The following is a 23,739-nucleotide window of genomic DNA, read 5'->3' as shown; positions in this document are numbered from 1 at the left end:
CAAAGCCTGGAAGCCTAGAGATCACCCATGGAACCCAGAGGTTCTTTCCTGCTCAGCCTCCGGTACTCTGTGTCCATGTTCCTTCAAGAAGCTCTCATATTAACCTTGAGCAGAATGTGAAGCGATGCCCTGTGGGCTCTGAGTCACAACTACTAAGGGAGTAACCCGACTCTTCTATGTGACCTATTGCTGATTGAATTGGGTGAAATAAACCAAAGAGGAAAACTCACTCACCAGATTCTCTTGAACACAGAATTTTCCACTTTGTAGGGTTCTGACCCCAAAACCCTCATGTTCTTACCACATTTGATGTTACACCCACAGTTCAGGCACCTAGGTGCATAATAGCTTCAGATGCATTTTTGTGAAATGATTCTCTTATACAACTATATTAAATTTGCTATTTGTTAATATAATTTATAAAGCTTTTCTAAACATCAGTTGTCTTTTGTCCTGGAAGCCTGGGTGGTGTTTGGATTAATTTTCTCGTTGTGAGAAAAGCAACTTGAGGGAGGAAGGTTGATTTTGTCTCATGGCCCTCAGCGGGGCATGAGACAGCTGGTCATTGCTTCGGCTGCCTGGAAGCTGAGAAGAGAGCCATTTCTTTCATTTCTCCTTTATCCCAGTCTGTGAGGTGATGCTTCCACACACAGTATGAGTCCTCTCACCTCAGTTAACCCAGTAGAAACTCCCTCACGACGTGCCTGGAGGTTTGTCTGCTAGGGGATTCTGTTGTTCAGTTGACCACCCATGTTAGCTACCATAGTGCTCCTGGCTGTTGAGACCTCTGTGCTTGAGCAGCCAGCATTCGATGACAACTTAGGTCCCATTGTTTATCCCAGTGCCTGGGTTAGCCTGGGCATAGTTAATAATTCTATTCTTGTTCTTCTTTCATTGTCTAGAGTCTCCCTCTCACTCCCTTGTCTCTTACGGTTTAGTCGAGCATCTGTTTTCCTTTGACATTCCAAATGCGTACAACTGGAATTTTAAAATAATTTATTTAATATCATTGGGGGTGGGGAACGTGCTTGTGTGGCTGTCAGAGGACAACTTTGTGGAGCTGGCTCTCTCCTTCTGCCTTTTCATGGTTTCCAGCGATAGAACAATGTCGTCTTCTGTGGCAGCTAGTCTACCGTTCTTCCTCTCAAGTTCCATTGCAGCAGCAAGAGATCAGGTGCTACTGGACAGAAGCGTGCTGGGAACAGAGACCTTCCAAGACTGAACCCACATATGCACGGCCTACTTGGTCCCTCATTTATTAAATTTAGTGTTTTATGTGGGGGACAGATTGTCAAATAGTGGAGAACTCTGGGCCAAGTGTAACATGATCTCCTTGTCCCAGCTCCTTGTTCTGTGTCTGCCTTCATGTTTCACTGGATGGTGCTCTGACCACTGGGCACGGTGGAGTCTGTCTCGTCAGCTTCGTCTATAATGGACATGTGTCTTCCCTGGCTTCTCATCAGGAGGTCATCTCAGTGGCAGATCTTTTAGATTCGAGACATGGTAAGACCGTGGAATAGAGCTTACCTCTGTCAGTAGCAAAGTGTTCTGTGTGAAACATTAACCTTTTCTCACAGTACCAGAAAACAGTGATTGACTTAACCTTGCTAGGTATGGCTCAGAAAAAAGGTCCACTCTAAAAAACTAAAAGCTTAGGAGCAAATAAATGGTATTTTGTATGCATGGTGATGTTTGAGACAGAGATGGGGGAAAGGGAGAAGGGGGAGGGGGAAGAAGAGAGGAGGGGAGGTGTGATGAGACTAGTAAGCCTACGCCAAGTCTGGGACACACCGGTACTTAATAGTTGGGTAAAGGAGGGAACCAGGAAGAGGGATGGAGATTTAGGGGTGACTTTTCAGAAACTAAGAAGAGGCTATTTCTTGGAGGGAGAGTTCAAGAACCAGGTAAATAAGACTAAGGACCTTAGTCAGAGAGAGGGCTGGCAGGAGCAAAGAGAGCTGTGAGTCCCCAACCCTTTCCCCTGCTGACTTTGTGTAGTTGAGAGCAATGCCATGTGCCAGCCAGTGGAGGACCAGAGGAAGGCGTTGTGTGCACTGTAGCCAGAAAGAAGTTTCTAGAACATTAATGTCCACGATGGAAGGAGTTGGTGTGAGCGGAGCTCTTGGGAATGGTCCCCAGAGAGCTGGGCCTCTGGGCCGAACCCTGATGAATGAAAAGACGCATTGGGAGGGTCAGGAGGGAGGAAAAGTGTGGTCCTGTCACACACTGCTTGAAATTGGGAACCTGGGTACTGTGTTGGAATCCAGAGGCTAACATAAAACTTGGGGAGAAAATGCCTCATCTAAAGGACTTGAGCACCACACTTAGAAATCAGGAAATGTCACACGGGAGTGTTAAATTGGCATATTAATGCATATTAATACATTAATACATATGTGCTGGGTTAGCTTCTGAGCCCAGACAAAGCTGGTCTGTTCTTAGGAACAGCTGTCCCTGGAGGCGGGGTTTGACCAGTTAATGCCCCTTCTGTAGTCACCCTGCCGTGGCACCACTAGATAGCTGGGAAACAGGCTGTGTGATTTGTTGCCTCTAGTTTTCTTCTCAGTGGGAATCTGAAGCCTGAGTCCTAACCTCTCTAGTCTAGGAGGTAGAACACTAAAAATAATCCCCCCTTCAGCTCAGATACGTCAGGGTTTGTGGACTCACCTTTGTCAAAGCTGCCATCGGACAGAGGGGAAGCTTAGGCACAGCATCTGGTTCCTCCTGGAGGGCCAGCTCTTGGCTTCAGCTCCTATTCCGACCCACGCAGCTCAGGCTGCAGTAGGCTGGATCTCCTGGACTCTAGTTTCACATAAGAACAGCACACACCCAGACCAGTGCTTTGTGCTGCTCCACAGATGAGCTTGGGGAAAGAAATTCATAACTACCCGCTGAAGCCTGTTCTGGGTTTCCTCCCTAAGGCTGGTGTCATTTCCTCCCCCCAGTACCCAAATTAATCCACTGGAAACAGCAGGGCCAGAGCTGCCACAGTTCCTGTTGTTGAGAGGAGGAGCTCTTTGCTTATCCCCCAATAACATGCTCATACTAAGTGCAATATATTTGTATGATGTGCATTTGTGTATGTCTCTGTGTGTGTATGTGTGTGGTGTGCTATGCCTGTGTGTATATCATGTATGAGTACAGCATGTATATATATCATGTGTGAGTACAGCATGTATATATATCATGTATGAGTACAGCATGTATATATATCATGTGTGAGTACAGCATGTATATATATCATGTATGCATACAGCATGTATATATATCATGTATGCATACAGCATGTATATATATCATGTGTGAGTACAGCATGTATATATATCATGTATGCATACAGCATGTATATATATATATCATGTATGAGTACAGCATGTATATATAGCATGTATGAGTACAGCATGTATATATAGCATGTATGAGTATAGCATGTATAGTGCTCATTTAAAGCTCTGAGAAGGCACAGAGTATAGGACTTCTAAAATAAAATCCTCTTAAAACATCTCACAAGCCTCCAAAGACCTAGAAATAAATGCCGCTTAAAAAAGCATGCTGAGCAGCTGCTGGCCTTGTTTGAGATGAGCTGGGCTGGCAGCCGCGTGCCTGCAACTACCCACACAAAGTGAAGAACACGCTTTGAATCCTGTTTCCTCTGCTGCTGGCCCTGTTCATGTAGCAGACTGGAGTCAATGATAAAATGACCCTTGACTATGTCTCATGAGGGTGACAGAAAAGACCATGATATAAAAGATGCAGGGCCTTCGCCAAGACAACTGTGCTCTGGAAATGGACAGAGTTGGCATCATGATGGGGTTGGCTTAATGCCATGGTAAGAAAGCGAGTTCTTGTTGTGTTAGGGGAAGATGAAGAATAATACATGGCGTAAGATTTATTTATAAGTACACGGGAACATGGAAAAGCAGTCAGAGGCGTGCAGTGGTGCCGCGCACTGTCCCCCCCTTCTCCCCCGTCTGTGCTCTATGTGCTAGAATCCAGTTCGCAAGCTTCGGGCAAGGGGCTGGAGGTTGAGGAAACACACGCAGAGACAGATCGACACACGGACCTTTAATCGCTGGTACAAAAGCCCCTTTTTAATAGCACCATGGAGGCTTAAATACACTGCAGTCAATGGCCAACAGGTGAAAATCCCATCCTCTGATTCTCTAGGCTAGGCACAGCTTCTAGTAACTTCAATTAGAAGGCCCTAGACAGGGAAGAACAGCTGAAGGTCAGGACTCAATTGGTCCCAACACAGTGGAAGTCACTGTCTCTCACCTCCTCAGGGCATGTTCCCTGTGTGGCTTACCTTCTTGTTTCTGCTCACTGTGGTTTCCACCCCGGACTGTGGCCTAGTCAGAGGTTACAGGAAAGCAAGCAGGGTGGACTCGCCCCCCTCCCTACTCCACCCCAGAGGTCCTGGTTGGCCAACCTCATGTCTTGCTTGTGTTAGAGATTGGAGGATAGAGTTGTCATTCTGAGGAACGAACATGGGGCTGTTAAAGAAAAGGCCAGATGGACACTGTCTGGGGCTCTTCCATGTGTATCGTTTCTCAACAGTGATAGCAACCATTCTTGGTCAGTTCATACTACCAGGTTCACAGACGAGGGAGCTGGAGACAGGAAAAGTTATTTATCTTTACTCTGTGGAAGTGGAATACAGTCATAAGTGATTTCTTTGGAACATTCTCGATTTCAGACATGAAGGATATTCCTGGATAAATCCCTCCCACCCCACATGAAGCACCTCCCATTTCCTCTGCATATCTTGGCTGCTGATGCATATTGAGCATCTGACTAGGTGGCATTCCAGGCCTCGGCTCTCCATCCTTGGACAAGTTAGAAAGTGTGTCTGTGTGTGTGTGTGTGTGTGTGTGTGTGCGCGCACACACACGTGCGCTTGCCTACAAGCCCAAGTGGTCTTCCTGTCATGCTTCTCCAGTGCTGAGATTAAAGGTGTCCATATCTATGTAGGTTCTAGGGCTCTAAACTCAGGTTGTCTCATTTACATGACAAGTACTTGACCCTCAGAGTCATCTCTCCAGGCTCCAAAATTTGGAATTTAATCATAGTTCCACACAAGTTTGGATGGGGTAACTAACCTGAAAAATCAGTCCAAGTGAAATGGGGTTTATAGAAGTTCGATTAGTCACACTTAACTTAATGACAGAGATGTAGGGGCTTTATAGTGGTGTGAACTTTATAGTGTGAACTTGCTCACACTAAGTGGCTGTCATATCACCAGATGATAGGCTCCTAGGGGACCACCATGGTGTCTTCTGGCGCTACTTGATGGATGTATTGTTCTTCAGTGTGGGGTGTGTTATCACAGGCTTACCTGCTTCCCTGACTCCTGACTCCCATGTCCATTCCTCAACAGCAACTTTGAATTCTCTTAGTCCCCTGCCAATATCACATCCATCTTTCTGAAGCCTATGCTAACTCACTCTTTACTTTTGCCTTTTGTAATGGGTTTTTGTGTTGAGACTTGACTATCTTTGTCTTAGTCCCCCTTCTCTCAGAACTCAGTGTTTATGCTGTCTTCATGAAAAGTGGCTCACGGCAGGACACGGAAGCACCTTGTTTGCCCAGCTACTCCTCCAATTCAGCTTGCATTCTGTTTGCTGCTCTGAGTAGGCTCCCATCACCGCTTCTTTCCAGACTCACCTGAAGGGTGAAAAATCCTTCACATAGAGATGCCCCTGGTCAGATGTACCTGCAGGTCTGTCAGCTGACTTCTCCTGGAGAACTTTAGACCTGCTGTTCATCAGATGTTTGATCTTTCTCTCTCTCTTTGCTACACCCCTGTTTCTGTTGCCTTAAGCCAGCTTGTCTCCCCTCCACTACACCCTTCTGTGTGATTTGCTGGAGCACATCCTATTGTACCTTTCTTAGAAAAGGATCTTGGGAAATACATTTTAGAGACCTTTTATACCTTAAAAAGTATCTTCTTTTACCCTCACTATTGATATCTAATATGGAATTTTATGTTGCAAAGCAATTTCTCTGGAAAATTTTAAGAAATTTGTCTTGTATCTTTTACCTTTATTGTTGGGAAATGCCATTTCTCTTCTTGTTTCTTTATGTAGACTTTGTTTTCTTTCTGGAGACTTTAATGCAAATGTTTTCGATGATCTCATATTTCATTGCATCTATAACTTTTTTAGAGTTTCTCAAGTGAGTTTATCTGGAGTTGGATGTGTTGAATGGCTTTATGCCAACTTGACACACGCTAAAGTCATCTGAGAGGAAGGAACTTCAGTTAAGAAAATGCTTCCATAAGATTGGGTTTGGTGGCACATGCCTTTAATCACAGCATTTGGGAGGCAGAAGCAGGTGGATCTCTGTGATTTCAAGGCCAGCCTGATCTACAAAATGAGTTCTAGGACAGCCAGGGCTACACAGAGAAACCCTGTCTCAGAAAATTAAAAAAAAATGATTGTAGACATGCTTGTAGGATTCTTAATTAGTGGTTGATGGAGGAGGGCCCAGACTATTGTGGGTGATGTCATCCCTGGGGTGGTGGTCCCGGGTTTTATTATAAAACATGCTGAGCAAGGTTTGAGGAGCAAGCCAGTAAGCAGAACTCCTTCATGTCCTCTGCATCAACTTCTGCCTCCAGGTTCCTACCCTGTTTGAGTTCCTGTCCTGACTTCCTTTAATGATAAAAAGTGATGTGGAAGTGTAAGTCAAATAAATCCTTTCCTCCCCAAGTTGCTTTTTGACCATGGTGTTTTATTGTAGCAATTGGAACCCTAACCAAGGCAGGAGACCTTCACTGTGTGGGTAGAAGAGGAGAGAATGCTGCCCAGATCTTTTTACAAGATCCCTATTTTCCTGTTTTCCTCTTTACGTCTGTGGAGCATATACCATCTGGGCCATGTCCTGTTCTGTCGTCCGTTGCTTTCCTTCTCTTTGGGGACTAATATTTTGATTCTCTGCTGTGTTTATTCCTCATCTTCTTTGTCTTATAGCACTGAGCTGAGTTTCCTTACCTGTTTCCTTATCTAGGACTCTGTGACATTTTCCAGTGTTCATTATCCGCTCCCAAGGTTTGTGAAGACATTGAACTACTGATTCTTAGAGGAGTTTTTATGAGGTTCCTTGATGGAGCATTTCAGAATGTGTTGCCTCTTCTGAATGTCAAATTGTTAAATACCATGGTTTATTAGGAAGCAAGACTTTCCCAAAACTGTTGTTTTTGGTTAAACAGGATACGACTGAAGCCATTCCCCCAATATCCTAGGTTAGTTAGTGGCCCCAGGGGACTTCAGTGTTGCCTGGAGAGGGAGGTGCCAGGACCATGAGCAGCTATAACTTTGGCATGATGGTCATCAGACTTTGAGCTTCTCTTCCATGTGCCGTGACTGTTTTATGCTCAAGGGAGGTGGGCAGGGTATAGGGTCACTTAGTGGAAAGACTCCTAGAATTCCCTCCCCCCACTTTTTTTAAGCTGATAACTTATTCTCTTAAAAAAATAACACAGCATGAAGCATGAAGGCTGAAGTCATATTGAATGTCCATACCTAACAAATGCTCTCTGTTTGCCTTCATCCCAAGATGGAGCCAATGTGCATGTGCTAAGAACATCTTTACTCTTTAGTGATGTATTGGAGAGAGAAGTCTTTGGTGATGCAGAGATGCATGATCTGTACGGTGTGGGTGTAAGTTCTTGAATAGTCTGTGTGGCATGGGTGTGTATTCATACATGGTCTGAATGGAGTGGGTGTGTATTCATACATGGTCCGTGTGTAGTGGATGTGTGGCCTCCATGGTCCATGTAGAGTGAGTGTGTGGTCTCCTTGGTCCATGTGCAGTATATGTGTTAACCCCTTTTAGAATTCTCCTGTTGTTGAATTTGAGTTTCCCATTTTCTTTCCTGTGCATATGGAGCTTCAATGAGGCCTCCAATTCAAGCTCCTCACACATACGTGTGAACATTTCTTTAGGGCAGATACCAAGAACAGAGCAGAGCGGGGACTGACAAACTCTCTCTTGGTTATATCTGGCCCACTTTCTTGTCTGCTGTTGGATGGCCTGCAGCTAAAACTGTTCCACCAACTGCTCCCTACCCACCCCTGCCATAAAAATATAGATGGATAAATATCCAAGCTTGGATGGGTCCATTTCCAGGCTCTCTAGTCTATTGCATTGACCTAGATGGTTATCTTTATTTTAAATTCTAGGGTTTTATAACATGCTGTGTTTCCTTGTAGGCAAACATCTTTTTCCTCTTTTGATTCTTTTCCAGAATTTAATTGACTGTTTTTACATGTTGGCTCTCTCCTTCTTTGGCTCTCTCTCTCTCTCTCTCTCTCTCTCTCTCTCTCTCTGTGTGTGTTCAGTCGCAAGCATGCTACAGTGCACACATGGACACTGAAAGACAACTTCATGTCCTTGCCTTTAACCTCATTTGGGACAGGGTTTTTCCTGCTCAGTGCTACCTGAGCCAGGCTAGCTGGCCCATGGGCTTCAGGCTGTCCTCTAGTCCCAGCCTCGCCCCCCCCACCGTGGCAGCATGCAGTGGGACAGACATTTGTGCTGCTGTGGTAGCTTGTATTTGCCGTATGAGGATCTGAACTCTGTTTGTTGGACTTCTGCGTCACACATAGCAAACACTTTGCCCACAGAGCCATCTCTCTAGCCAATACATGACTCTTACAGATAAGTCTTCCCAAAGAATTTATGAGGTTTCCCAAAACTCCCTTGAGTGTTTACTGCAATAGATTGGGAATTCTTTGAATTGTACCCTAGCTTTAATCATTTACTTTGTCTTAGCTTGTGTGTGCTGTTGGAACAAAATTTCTGAGACCAAGTACTGTAAAGACAGCATGAATTTGGACTGGAGTAGGCTGGGTGTGTAAAGTGCTGCCGTGTAAGCAGGCGTGAGTTTGGATCCTCGGATGTCACAAACTGTTGGATGCAGTATGAGTGTCCATAACCCCAGAGCTCCTGTGTCAGAAGGGAGGCAGAGACGATAGAATCTCCAGAAACCCTCAGGTCCACCAGCCTGACTGACAGCAAGCTTCCGGGTCAGTGGAGAGCAAAAGAGGAAGGTTCCAGCCGTTCCTTCCTCTGGCCTCTGCATGGGTGCACACTGGTTTACAACCCAAGACACACAGACAGACAGACATGGATACACAGGCATACATACATGGACACACACAGACGCACATGCATGGACACACACACACATAAAATCCTATCCTCTGTGTCCAAGGTGGTGCCTGTTCATCTTCCCCAAGATCTGAGCTCTGCCCTCATGACAGAAGGGGTCTCCAGTGTCCTTTCCATGAGACCCTGATGCGCTCCTGAAAGTTGAGCCTTGTGTGTTCCTGAAGTGCCTCTTCATACCACAGCTACCGGGGTACGCATACCCTCCCCAAACCTCGCCAGTACCATTCAGTCAAGTCCTGAATGTTTCTGATGTTCCCTTATCTCCTATTTTTTTTGCACTCCTGGTTTCTGCTGACTTTTTCATTGAGCAGATGCCTTTCTGTCTCATGGAAATCTCGTGCCTGTTGCTCTTGGATCCTCTAGAAGGAGAATCATGTCGTTCACATGTCCTGACACCTTGGTTCCTGCCAGCAATTATAATTCTTACACATTCAGTTGTCTTACTGTACTGATGAATCAGTTCACTTTGGGCTAACAAGGAAGGGAAAAGCCTCTTTCTCCTGCCGCTTGAGAGGCTGTTGCATCTGGGGCTATTGACAGATCATATTTGTCTGTGAAAGTTTTATTTTTCTAGCCTCTTAGGACTTTATGGCACACACGAGTATCTATTTTTTCTTACTGCTGTGTTGGCATCTATTGAGTGACCACAGGATGATTCTTCTTTAATTATTTAATAGCACAAGTTAGATGGATTTTCTGGTGTTCCTAATATTCGAATCATCTTTCCATTCCAGAATAAACTTTTCTAAAGTGGATGTCTTAGTTAGGATTTCTATTGCTGCAATGAAATACCATGACTAAAGGCAAGTTTGGAGGAAAGGGTTTATTTGGCTCATACTTCCATATTGCTGTTCACCATTGAAGGAAGGACAGGAACTGAAACAGGGCAGGAACCTGGAGGCAGGAGCTGATGCAGAGGCCATGGATGGGTGCTGCTTACTGACTTGCTCCTCATGGCTTGCTCAGCCTGCTTTCTTATAGAACCCAGGACCACCAGCTCAAGGATGACCCCACCCACAATGGACTTGGTCCTTACCTACCAATCACTAGTTGAGAAAATGCCTTACAGCTGGAGGCATTTTCTTAATTGAGGATCCCTCTTTTCAGATGACTCTAGTTTATGTGTCAAGTTGATACAAGACCAGCCAGCACATTGAGAGTATTTTAAAATCATTCTTTTTTTCATTTATGCTTCTTAATTTGTGTTTTTTTTTTCGGACAGTGTATAATAGAAGGTTAGCTTCTGGTTTTTTGTCTTTTTAAAGTTTAATCTATTTTATGTGTCTGTGTGTGCCTATGTAAGAGTTCTATGAACCATATATGTGCAGTGCGCTGATGTCCCCAGAAGCCTGAAGAGAGTGTTAGATGATGGGAATGCCCTTCTGTATGCTGCAAATATGTGTTGCTTTTATTGGTTGGTGGATAAAATATTCTTTGACCTATGGCAGGGCAGAATATAGCAAACACACACCCGCAGATCCAGCTTGACATGGGGTCTGGGAAATCAAACTCAAGTCATCAAGCTTGCATGGCGGGCACTTACCCACCGAGTCATCTCCTCAGCCCTTTCTTCTTCTTTTTTAAAATATGCATCTTAGAAGCTATGAATCAATGTTTCCTGGTTTTGATTTGTACTTTCCCATGATTATTAACAGTGAACGACATCATCTGGTCAGTGGACATTAGTAGTTATAGTCGGGGTACAGGCCAATCAGGTTCTTTCTAGTTTTCAGAGAGTTTTGGTTTTTGTTGTTGTTGAATTGTAGCAGTTCTTTACATATTCTGAGCATTAATAATCCCTGACACAGGTCTATGGGTATTTTCTGTTGCTGGGTGGCTATTCATTGCAGGTAGCATCCTATAACACAAGACAGGTTCTGCAAAGTCCCGCTTTGCTATTTTTCCTTGCATTGCTTGTGTTTTTGGTAAATCCCAAATGATTTTTAAAATTTCAGTGTGACTGAAAGCCATATGCTCTTGCTTTTGAAGCTGTCACCTGGTGAATATTACGGGGTGGTTCTCAGTTGTCTCTCAAAGACTCTTGTGTGGGAGGCCTGCTCTGACTATAGCCGTGATCAGAAGCTACGGTAAACCCCATGCTAGGAGTATGGTTTTCTTTCTATGAAGAATTTTAAACTTTAGTCCTTATCTCTAGATCTTTGATCCATTTGTGGATGCATTTTTGATACTGTGTAAGGGTCCATCTCCATCCTTATGTGTGTGGACACGCAGGCTCCCTAGAAGCACATGTTGAAAAGGCACCATTTTTTCATCTGGGAACCTAAGGTGATTGTGACATAACTTCACACATGGATTTATGTCTGGGATTTCTATTCTGTTCCATCTGCTCACATGTCAATCTCTAGACCAGTGACTGTTGTGGGTTTGTAGTAAGTTTTGAAATCGGGACATGTTTAGGTCCTGCAGCTCCACTCTTTTGTTCCAGGGCTGCTCTGGTTGTCTGGGGTCCTTTAAATTCCATATGAATTTGGGATGGGACTCCTCAGCAGAGAAGGAGTTGGGACTTTGGTAGGCTCTGAGCAGAACCTGTAGGTAACTGTGTAACATTGTTGCTCAGCCGCATCAGCCTCTGGGTCTCTGAATACCAGATGCCTCTCTGTCATTTATGCCTTCTTGCAGCAGTATTTAGCAGTTTCAGTGTGTAAGAATTTTGTCTTCTTGGCTAAGTTTAGTCTTATGTATTTAATTTTTTGTGCTACTTAATGTGAATTTTCTTAATTTCTTAAAAATTCTATTATCTTGTATGTGTGTTCGCGTTCTGTGGTGCACTTTGGAGGTCAGACAGCCTAAGGTGTTGTCCCTTGCCTGCTGCCTTGCTTGAGACAGGCTATCTTGTTGTTTGTCACTGTGTGTACCAGGCTGACTGGCCTGCAAGCTTCCGGGGAGTCTCCCATCTCTCCCCGCTCTGGTATAGCAGTGTAGGGAGGTGTGTGCTACTGTGTCCAGCTTCCTACGCTTCCTGGGGCTCTAACTCCAGGTCCTTAGGCTCGCACAGCGAGCATTTTACCCACTGAGCTATCTCCTAGTTCCTTAACTTCCTTTAAGATTCTTCACAGTATATAAAAACGGTATAGTATTTAAAAAATTTTGCATGTTAATTTTGTAATCCTAAAAATTTTCAGAATTATTCATTTCTTTCAATGAGTTCTTTTGCTTTTCCTAAAAACTATATTCTCATGTTGTGAATCAAGATTGTTTTACTTCTTCCTTTCCAGATATAGGCATGAGGCCTATCAGTTAATTTATGCATTTTTAAATAGAAATGAAAATTTTGTATATTAACCATGTATTTTACATTTTCAACTTCTAACATGTTGTGGAGTGGTTAAGTTGGTTCATAGGCGCATAATCTTTTTTTTTTCTAAAAAGTGATTTTTCCTCTAGTGAGAATACCCAAAAATCTGCTTTCTAATACAGTTTTCAATAATACAATATGTTGGAGCTGGAAAGATGGCTCAGTGATTAAGAGCACTGGTTGCTATTGCAGAGGACCCAGGTTCAGTTCCCAGCACCCACATGACAGCTCAAAACTGTCCATAACTCCAGTTCCAGGGGAGCCAATGGCCTTTTCTGGTCTCCACAGGCACCAGGCATGCACATGGTACACATACATACATATTGGCAAAACACTCATATACATAAATAAAAATAAATAAATCTTCAAAAAATAACATTATACATTATTTAATGATTTGATTTAAATTATTTAAAATTTTTGTTAAATTCAATAACATGCATTACTAAATTCCCCATTTGCTATACAGGAGAGCTTCTGAATTCATTCTTGCTGTCTGACTGAAATCTTGTGCCCCAGGACCGACCTCAGGACCTGTTCGTTTTTATCAAGGTAGTCAGTGTTCTTTCCTCTGTCACCTTCTAGGAAGATTTGCTGAATCTCTGGGGTAACTGAGTCCCCTCTTAAGATTCCAGTGTGAGTATCAGCCATACAGTTCTGCTTCTGGAATCAGTGTTGGCGACTTTCTTCATTTGGAGCTGAAATGCCCCCCAAAGGCTTGGTTCCCATGGCAGCACTGTTCCTAGAGGTGTGGCCTCGTGGATGGGATTGGAGCACCAAGGCTCTGACCTCCTCCATAGATTAACTCGCCGATTCTGATTCATAGCTTGTGGGCTTATAGGCTGTGATGGAAACATCCTTAGAGACAGGACCCGCTGGGAGTCGGTCCTCACCCCCCTCTGTTTCCTGGCTACCATGGAGTAAGCAGCCTACCCAGGCACATACTCTCATTCCGCTCTGCCTTGCTCTGGCCCAAAGCAATGGCTAAACAATGAGTGAATATGAACCACACCGTGGTTTAAGTTGTTCATCTCAGGTACGTTGTTATGATGAGGGAGAGCTGACCGACAGAGTGTGTACCTACCAACCCTTGTTAGAAAAACTTGTGTGCAAAGCATCTGGTGAACAGACTATTTTGAAAATCTGCTTTGTAGCTGACCCTAAAGAGAAAAAGGTCTCGGGGGTTGCAGCCTAGAGAGGTGCATCCTGCCATGCAGATGTAAAGTGCAGGGCAGCAGGAAGGCTCGGAGTTGGAGAACTGTGTGTGAAGGCCTGTGTTGACTGGTCAGAGTGGGACCCGTGACTGGGTCTCTGCTCTTCTGCTTCTCCGATTGTAAGACAGGATGAGTTTTCTCTACTCTGCAGTGTGGTCATTCCTTACACAAGCAAACTATTGGCATCACAAGCTGAAGTTAGGTCCAGCATAAAGGTGGATGCTGGGTCCTGTTGGCAGGAGACACACCTGAAGATGGCTGTTTGATTTGTCGGGATTATGTTCATCAGATACAGCTGCGAACTGAGTCAGAGAGGAGCTGACTTGTTCTGGATGGCGCAGTTAACGGTGGAAAGCCAGACCTGAGGAGCACTCCGGCTCTCCTGGGCTAACGCTGCGCTGAGACTCAAAACAGGAGCAAGGAGAACACGGGCTGTATAGAGAGCACTACTGCATGAGGGGGGTGTGTGTGTGTGTGTGTGTGAGTATGCATGTGTATGTATGAGTGTGTGTGAGTGTGAGAGTGTGTGTGAGAGCATGAGTGTGTGTGAGTGTGTGTGTGTCTGAGTATGTGAGAGTTTAAGTGTATGAGTGTGAGTGTGTATATGTGTGTGAGTATGTGAGTGTGTATGGTGAGTGTGTGTATGTGTGTGAGTGTGAATGTGTGAGTGTGTGAGTGTGTGTTTGTGTGTGAGTGTGTTGTGGTGTGTGTGTGTGAGAGAGAGAGAGGGAGAGAGAGATAGAGAGAGAGAGAGAGAGAGAGAGAGAGAGAGAGAGAAAGAGAGAGGAGAGAGAGTGTGTTCTGTGTTGGGGAACAGAAGCAGTGTCCCAGCTGTAGGTGTTTCTCTTCTGGGAGCATGTTCAGATCTCAGCAGCAAACTAGGAAATGAAGCTGAGGGGAACAGGTACTTTTAAATTTTAATTTAAAAACCTTAATTCGCATACAAATGTGACTAGGTACCTTTTGAAGTTCAGAACACTTGAAAGATAAAGGCATTACTTTCTGAATATGTTCATATATTCATTTGCACGGGCACAGGATAGGGCAGAACATTAAGGACTCGTGTGAGCTTTGGGTCGAGAGTAGTGAAAACTCTGCTCAGCCCCCTTCTTGGGAGCCTGCATGAGCAGGAGAAGGGGAGAAAGGGTGGAACACAGATTCCTATCGCGAATTCAATACAGCATTTGGAGATGGAGACAGGACTTTGGAATCTGTTTTTCTGGCCTCGAGTGTTTCACTTGGCCACTCTTCTCTGGTGACTTCTTCAGAGCTCGTGGGTGCCCACCTGTCCCCACTGGTGTCCAGCGTTCCCTCCCCTGCTGCTGCTGCTTCCACCCTTCATACCCTCTAGTTAGCATCATCATTAGAAAATGAAAATCTGTGATTTCGTGGGGAACCGTGTCCAGCTGCTCAAACCCACCCCGTTTCCATTTTTAGCTTTTCCCCTACTTAAAAATAAACAGCATCGGGTCGCACTTGCCAAGCCTCTGTCGCAGGCTCCAGCAGCCATTCCTTGAGCCATCTGCTCCCCCAGATGCTTAACTGCCCCCTCCCCATCTCAGCTCTTCTACGGTCAAGGGGCGGAGCTCAGCGGCCTTCAGCTCTGCACCTCCGCCTGCCCACGCCCCCTTAAGTTCTCAGCCTTGCTCTAACTCATGTTCTGCAGCCTCAACCCCAGGCACCAGCTTGCTGGTCCAGACAGTCTTGGTATTTCCAGGGACAGAATGTTGGCTTGAAAAGGCAGGGGCGTTTCTATGGCGACGTGAGTCAACATCTCACAGCAGGAAGTGCAAACTAGTTTGTCAGAATTGCAGTTGAATGCTAAGAATGACTTGGTTTGTTACCTTGGAAGTCAGTGTGTTAGAGAACTCTTGATAGCTACTGTTACGTGGCCACCTTCATCAATCCCTTTGGTCTGAAAGAGTGTTCTCAGATGACTGAGCAGAGGCCTGCCTCACGCCTGAGCTTCCTGGTGTTCGGAGACACTTGTGTAATGAAGACAAGTCCCAAACCTTCGCTGAACCGGGAGGGTGGGCGATACTGACATGGAAAACTGCAGCAGCCTACTTTTCCACTGTATCTGAGATCCCTGCACGGGGGCACAGTGGTTCTTGCTAACTTGCTCTGTCTCCCCTCCTTTTCCATACGGCTAAGATCCGATAGCTGTTGGACCTGATGGCCTTGTTCATCTGCAGCTGGGGGTACAGAGGGCTTCACTCTCTCTCAGGGGTGGTGGGGCAGTCATTCACAGAACCCAGCAACTTTCCAAACTTCCTGGGCACAGCACCACTCCCAGACATTTGCTTCCAACAGATTGGAATGCCATAGCCCTTCCTGCCTTCTGGGAATTGGCCACAGCCACACCAGAATCCTCTTTTCATCCTGATAGATTTATGTTCATGAAATTCAGATTCTGCCCGATTGTCGCAGTGTTGTTACCTGATAAAGTTGACAACTGGACTCTCATTGTCATAACTGAGGCTCCTCGTTGTAGGCCGATTGTCCCCTGTCTCATTTACATTTCCTCAGTATGAGTTCTCTTCTTGAGGGTGTTTTAAGCACACAAGACGGGAGGGTGGACCACTGAGCTAAGGATGTAGCTCTCCTTGCATCAGTAGCTTGCATCCTAGATGCAAGATACCCCACGAGTAACTGCTATAGGATGTCAGAGAGTTCAAAGGAAATGTGTTTAAATAAGGACTTAGGGTATTCTACTGACTGGTATAGCTATCTGGACCAAGGGTATATACCCTGTCTCTCCCCCCCCTTGGGACATCTAAGGATGGCATTAATTAAAACAAAAGAAAAACTCATAAACCAGGGGCTAAGATGAAAGACCCCTATTGTCAACCTATATCCATCTATGTCCATGTCTGCACTTTTAATTCCACAGGTTGAGTTACTTACATCAACTATGGTCTGAAAGTACTACATGGAGAATTCAAGAAATAACCAAAGTGTAATTTGAGATTGTTCAAAGCCCCAAGTAGCCTGGAGAACTCTTGAGCCCGCACCTACTCCTGTCCCCCCTGAAATGTGGCCCTTCTCTCTCTCCAGTGTAATCACGCTGTATGAACTATCCACCCGCTTGTGACTCTGCACCCCTATCGGTTATCAGAACGATTGCTTGGCGTCTGTGTTCAAGCAGCCCTTGCGTAATAGGCAAACTCAGCACATCCTGTGTTCAATTAGTCCTCAGGGGCGAGCCAGGCCCGGCTATTCACCTTCCCTTGTCCCTCCTCTGTCCTTCCCCCCACCCACTAACCATCATAGCCCCTGTTCCACATGGGTCCTCAGCTCACCGTACCTGGCCTTCCTGTTCAGGGTAGCAGCACCACAGCTGACTGAGCAACCCCATGGAAGCCTCGTCAGTCAATACCTCCCTGTTGGTTTTTAAAATGATCTTAGTCGCTTCTCACAAAAGAAGAGCCCCCTTGGGCTTCCGCAGGCTGTGCACGCTGCTGTCTGCAGGTTACCTCGACAAAGGAGAGCGGGATCTTTCCACTCCCTCTTAGGGCGTCAGGTGCAGGGAGGAGAGCAGACTGACTGGGTTTTCCTCACTGGATCCTAGGAAGTCAAATTTGTTGCAGTGGCCTCTGTACCTGCAGGGAATTATTTAGACACATCCACACCAATCCAGACGGCTCATGGTTTTCTGATTTATTATTCTGAGTTCTTCATCCACGTGCCCTCACCAACACCTCCCCAGTTGTTGCTAGCTGAGTCAGTCCTGCTCTCGGAACGTCTTCTTCTTGCTTTAAAATGCAGAAACCACAGTGGACAGGCATGCTCAGTAGTGAGCGGCTGGGTAATGACTTCCTTCTGGAACATCCTTCTCTGCCTGGCCTGCTCACAGCCTCTAGGGATCTTGAGAGCTACTAGGTGTCATCACGTCTGGGACCTCTGGGCTGGAGAGACTTCCAGGCTACCTCCAGAGAGCCAGCTCCACAGCACACCCCAAGTGGCTTATTCATGCAGAGGCCACACTGGTGTGCAGTGGCCATAAAACCCTGTGTAAGGTAGTGTGGGAAGAGAGAATGTTGTCAGGGAGACAGCCCTCCACAGTGAGATCTGTGCTTCCAGAATAGCCCTGGCCTCAGAGTAGAGAGAAGGACCAGGCTGGGAATTGATTTCTCTAGATTGAGAGGACCCTGGACAAGTTACAAATCACAGCCGACCACCACAGCCAGACCCTGCTGAGACTTGTCTCTGCCTGTGTGACTCACCCAGGCTCAGTCACAGAGCCTCTGAGATCACAGCCCAGCTACAGCTGGTTGCCTCAGAGTTCTGCAGGTTTTCAGAGAGCAGTTAGGACATATCTACTGACCTTCCATCACCTCTCCTTCACGTGGTATCATTTGCCAGACTCCCTAGGATGTGTGTGACCACCGTGGTACTGCAGCTGGCTCTGTGCAGAACTCACAGATGTGTTTATGGGGCTCTCGCAGCTCAAGCCATGGTGGGGTGGCCTTATGGGAGGGCCAACCACAGTATAAGGGATATAGTACAAAGTCTTGATTTGTTTGTAAAATCCCTGCTAAAGGGCCATGAAATGAAGACCCAGGAAGGATAATCTAACATCTATGTTCACTGGAAGGGTCCCTCCATCCACAGTCCTCCAGGCACTGTGGTCAGCCACCTTCTTAGCTGCTACCGTGTGCTGTTGAGAAACCTTATTAGTTCCTCGCCAGGATGACAACATGCTTGGGAAGGAAGGGCTTGTTTTAGGCATCTTTCCTTCATGCTGTGAAAGTCCTGGTGGTAGGAACATGAGGCAGCTGGTCACATGGCATTCACGTTCAGGAAGCAGAGGGGCTCAGCTCAGCCTGGGACTCATGTTTAGGGCTCTTCTTACTCAGCTGACCCAGTCTAGAAACCCCTACACAGCTGTGTCCAGAGCTGGGTTTCTGTGGTGATTCTAAATTCCATCAAGTTGACGATCACAGTGTGTCTCCCATACACCCGCAGTGTTACCTCTCAGAGCATGTCAGGTTTCAAGGAGCCAGCCAGCTTCCTAGAGTCAAGTCCACCAATCTAGAAGGTCATTGTGATCTTGACCTTTGGTCACTTTGGTCTTGACATGGAGCTGTATTGTGGGTAACAATTTAAAGTGGTTTTATCTATGTATTTACAGGCAGAAAACCCACAAAGATGTCTCACCTGGCGGGATAGGGGGTTGCTACGTCCTAACCAGCTTTAGAACTTAGGTTGTCAAGGCCAGAGGGAAGCCTGGTGTGGAGGAAGTAACATTGCTGGAGTATGTCACTTCCTAGGGCAGAATGACTGTGATGTAGGCTAGGGGTTTGGAGAACTGTCTCGACAATGGCTTGGCTTCAAGTGCAGGAGGAAGAGTCTGGACCTGGCAACAGGAGAATACTGTGTTGGTTTTATGCCAGCTTGAGAGGAACAAGAGTCATTTTGGGAGAGGGAGATTGGCCTGTAGGGCATTTTTTCAATTGGTGGTTGATGCAAGAGGGCCTAGCTCACTGTGGGTGGTGCGACCCCTGGGCTGGTGGCCCTAGGAGCTGTATCAAAAAACCATGGTTAGTTAGCAAGCCATGAAGAATAAGCCAGTCAGTAGCACGCCTCTGTGGCTTTCCTTCCTCTGGGTTCCAGCCTTGAGGCCTGGCCCTGACTTCCCTGCATGATGGACAGAGAGCTGTGAAGCAAGACAGACCCTTTCTCCCCAGGTTGTTTTCAGTCACAGCAATAGAAATACCAAGACAGAAGCAAACCTCAGCCTCAGTTCTCCCGCCCTCTCACATGAAGCATTCTTTCTGCGCTTCCTTCGTAGACCCGGTACCTCTCCCCGCAAGCTCGCTGCCGGCTGCACGCTCTGCTTGCCTCTTGCTCGACCTCCATGCTGATCCTGTTCAACCTGGTGTTTCTCGGGGGGATTCAAGTTGGCAAAACCTACTGTGACAGGATCTTCCTGCAAGGTAAGCGCAGCTCTGCTTGATGTCACATTGTCATCTCCTTTGCATTTGGGTGCTACTGTTGACGTGGGAGCCTTGGAAGAGGCATGCATATGACACCGGCAAGGTGTCAGCTGGGAATGGCTTCTGTTCCATGGTGACTGCGGCATTACCTGTTTGTGGCACCTCAAATTGGCTGCCCATGATGCTTGACATCCAGCTCTCCTGCCCCCTCCATGTTCTTCCTCTTTTGTTTCCAATGTTGTGACTCCTTCTGGCACTTCCGCGCTGTTTCTAGATGCCAAGCTTCAGTGAGCCATGAAGTCTAATGTAGTCTAACATTGTTGCATTGATGCTCTGAATTTCTGTTAGCAACGTTCCTGAGTGTCCCCTGTGCTGTTCTGGAGCTGTGAGCCTGGGTCTGGCGTCCACCTCTGGACCTGGACTTTTGTCTCTGTGTGCTTCTGTGTGTAGGCACATGTGTGCCATGGCCTATGTGCACAAGAGGTCAGAGCACAACGTTGTGGGGTAGTTTCTTCTACCTTTTCACGGTCCCAGGAATCAAACTCAAGTCTCCAAACTTGCCCAGCAAGCTCCTTTTACCCATTGACTCATCTCGTTGGCCCCAACTGTGAGTTAATCTTTTGTTTCCTGTCCACTGAGTGGGCTGCCTCAGCGTCCACAGCAGGTGGACTTGAAGGTAGTGGTCATTACCGCTGGTCACCACTGGGACTTCTAAAAGGTGAGAACAGACTCTCCACTGAGTCTAGCCCTGGAGCTGCTTACCGCGCTTCCAAAGAAAGGATTCCCTCTGTCCCACTTGCGCCACCCCTGATTGGGTCTGGGGAGTCCTGCTGAGCAGCGTCAGTGAAACCGGACATGGCTGGCCATCATCTCTGCACCAGGGTCCCCAAGGAGCCAGAGATATTTTTGCTGCAGCTCTCTTTACATGCCGGATACAACTTCCAGATGCCTGATATTAGTCACGCATGTAGACAGACTGTGTGACTCAGTGGGCTCACTCTGTCCCATTTGACTTTAATATACTTTCTGAGCATTCAGCTCATGTCCGATACAGAACCTGGCACATTGGTGAGAACATGAAGACTCGGGGTGGGGATGGGAATGCTGGCCTTGGCATCCTTGTTACCTAATGAGAAGGCTCTGACTTCCTCCTCGGTAAATCAAATATATCAGGTGTCTGCTATTTACAAAACACTGAGGACACTGATGGATGTGGTGACTCCATCCAAAATCCTAGCACTTAGGAGGTTGAGGAAGAATGTTTCAGAGTGTGAGGCCCAGCTGAGCCACACAGGGAGACCCTGTATCCAGTGGAGAGGTGGAAGAACGAAAACACAGGTGATAAATAGGGACGCCAAATACAATAGTTTCCACATGACGCTTGACTGGGGTGGCTGCTGTGCTGAATGGGGCAGAGAGCAGTAGAGCGAGGTTTTCAATGCTGTTCCCTGCCCTCTGAATACATACAGAACATTTGCATGCTCACATATGTGCCCACCCTACCGCCCTACACTAAGCAGTAATTCTAGGAATTAGAATGTTTGATGTCTTAGCATTGGGGAAGAGAGAGACTGTGAGGCCTGTACACCAGATACTAAATACCTTAGTGACATGTGGCACGTCTGTTCATGTCCCATTGGCCAGAATCGCTCGTGTTATACTCCCGCGTGCCGGGCTGGTTTGGCATGTATGGGTCATCTGTGTCACACGGTTGGTCACCCAGCTGGAGACGTCCCAGGGGCTGTGCAAACCTGGGTTTGCAGAACAGGGAGGACTAGTGATTAATGTGTGAAAGTCAGGCGTGCAGAGCTGATCGTCAAGGCCATGGGAGTGGACTCAGAGAGCCAGGGGCTGCCTGGAGTAAGAAGTTGGGGAAGACCTGGGGCATGTTGGTGCCGAAGAGGGCAGAGCAGCATCTGCAACGTGCTCTTGCTGCTCCTGGGTGGCAGGAGGCTCACCACACTGCTTGCCTGGCACCCTGCAGCTCTGCCAGTACGTGGGGCCAGCACTTTGTGTCCTGTTGTCTGTGATAGCACATAGTGTTTCTGCCCTCCTTGGACTCGGGGACTCTGATTCTTCACACAAGACCCTGTGACGTCATTTCTCTTTGGGGCTCTGAGGTCAGGGGCTCTCCAGACAGGCCTGCCTGTTTTCCTGTGCTGCTGGAGCCAAGGAATGTCTGCTGGGGTCTTGTCAGTTGTTCCTTGGTTTGCCGTGTCCTTGTCGAGGGTTTGCTGTGTCCTTGTTGAGGGTTTTTGGCTTGAATTTCTGAGTTTAGCTCTCCCGTGGAGGGAAGTGATCGAGATGGTGCCAAATCTCCCATTCTGGTGAGCCTGGCTGTCTTACAATTTAGATGGACCTGATTGCAATGGTGGTGATAAATATTCATGTCTAGGTACAAGAAATAATTAATGAGTTGGTAGTATGCATCCTCAGGCCCCACTGGGAGTGTTACTAGAACGGAATTCTAAAACGGAAAATGAAAATGTGAATTCTAAAATCACCTGGGCCCCAGAAGGGTCCTGTTGTCCTGTACGCGTAGGTGCCCATGGGTGTGTCAGCATTCTGGCAGCCCGACCGTGTCTGACCTCTGCCTTTGGGTATACAATCAGTTCCTGTTGCTCTAAGGCTCATCTCTGCACATGGAGGTCGTGATGAAGACGTCTCCAGAGAATGGAGCATCTTCAAGCTTAGCATCTAACTTCAGGGTTTAATAGAAGTCCCTAGCCTCTGTGTTGTGATGGCTTAGGTATTGCTGCAGAGACAGAACTGCCAAGTCATCCTCAGAGATCCTAATTCAAGGAGTCAAGCCGCACAGGGAGGGGACAGACAGGTGCCTGGGGGACAGGGGCTATTGCAGGTTTGCAAGCGTCATTGTCTTAGTTACTTTTCTGTTGGTAAAATGGCAGACAACTTAAGGGAGAAAGGGCCGATCCCACACACAGGTGTAGTTGATTTTGGTCGGAAGTCAGAGAGGCGGGAACTTGAGGCAGCTGGCCGCATTGCAGTCAAGAAGCGGAGAGAGATGAGTGCTTGTATTCAGACTGTGACCTCCCGTTTATGAAGTCCAGGACCCCAGCCCATGGGGACAGTGCTGCCCTTCTTTAGGATGGGTCTTCCCAAATTAGCATAATTACCTTAGTCCTTCCCAGGCATGCCAGAGGCTAACCTATTCTAGAGAGTCCTTCACAAGTATGAAAGCTTGCCTCCCAGCTGCTCCCAGATCCTATCCAGCTGATACTAAACAGTAACCATGGCTGTTGTGTGACTTTCCCTGGGAAGAGAGGAGCAAATGTCTGTTCGCCCCAGATACGACTTGATAATCGACTGAGGAAATAATGCCACCCAGGTCTCGCTTAGTGAGCCCGAGTTCAATGCTGCTCCTTATGGCGTGAGGGGGAGACACAAAGGCAGCTGCATCCCTGGAAAGCACACGGATGACTCAAAAGGCTGCAACCCTGGAGTGTTGTACTTGCAGGCAGCTACACAGAAGTGTCTCCTCCCACCATCCACGGACTGTTCTTCTGTCATCTTGGGGAGGGGCTTCATGGCTCCTAACCTTCTAGCTTCCTAAACCCTCTAGGTTCCTGGCTCTGGAGTCCTAGGTCCCTCCCTCTAGGAGGGAGAGTTGCGCTTCCAAGTTAGCTACATATGTCTCTCAGCAAATCAGGTATCAGTGCACACACAGACAAGCTCGCTAATTCTGCAGGGTATGGAAACTGCCGGTGCACAGCCACCAAACCTAAGGGAGACCGGTACACCCAGATGCATGCTTGCTAGTTCTTTCCAAGTATCTCATGGGGTAGCATGGAAGACTGACCCCAAAGTCAGGACCTCTCTGTCTCCAGTGCAGTAAACTCAGCTATGGCTGGCTCTGCTTTAAGCTGTCAAGTTCACCATAGCAGCCTCATTCCTGGACTCTGGGTGAGAGAGGGGGCTGCAGGACTGGGTCCTTTTTTCCCTGGTGTGCACCTCCCCCACCCTGATGAAGAATGGAAAACAGACATGCCCAGTTTTAAAAAAAAAAACAAAACAAAACTGGGGCTCTGGGGTGTGTCATTCATGTACTTTTTTTTTTTTTTTTTTTTGGTGTTTC

At 46.8% G+C, this 23,739-nt stretch overlaps 1 protein-coding gene across 1 annotated transcript in view; it reads left to right on the top strand.

Moving 5' to 3' along the window:
- Nucleotides 1-23,739, top strand: part of Hhat (hedgehog acyltransferase) — a 210,733-nt gene that overhangs the window by 148,219 nt on the left and 38,775 nt on the right. Inside the window, exon 11 of the mRNA XM_050148277.1 lies at nucleotides 19,499-19,643. Within this exon, the coding sequence (XP_050004234.1) occupies nucleotides 19,499-19,643 (145 nt within the window). The remainder of the gene's footprint in view (nucleotides 1-19,498; nucleotides 19,644-23,739) is intronic.

This window comes from Alexandromys fortis, unplaced genomic scaffold (genome assembly GCF_014885135.2).
Source record: "Alexandromys fortis isolate MF-2015 unplaced genomic scaffold, M_Fortis_MF-2015_v1.1 scaffold_62, whole genome shotgun sequence".
Classification (NCBI taxonomy): domain Eukaryota; kingdom Metazoa; phylum Chordata; class Mammalia; order Rodentia; family Cricetidae; genus Alexandromys; species Alexandromys fortis.
This window is presented reverse-complemented; position numbering and strand designations above follow the sequence as displayed.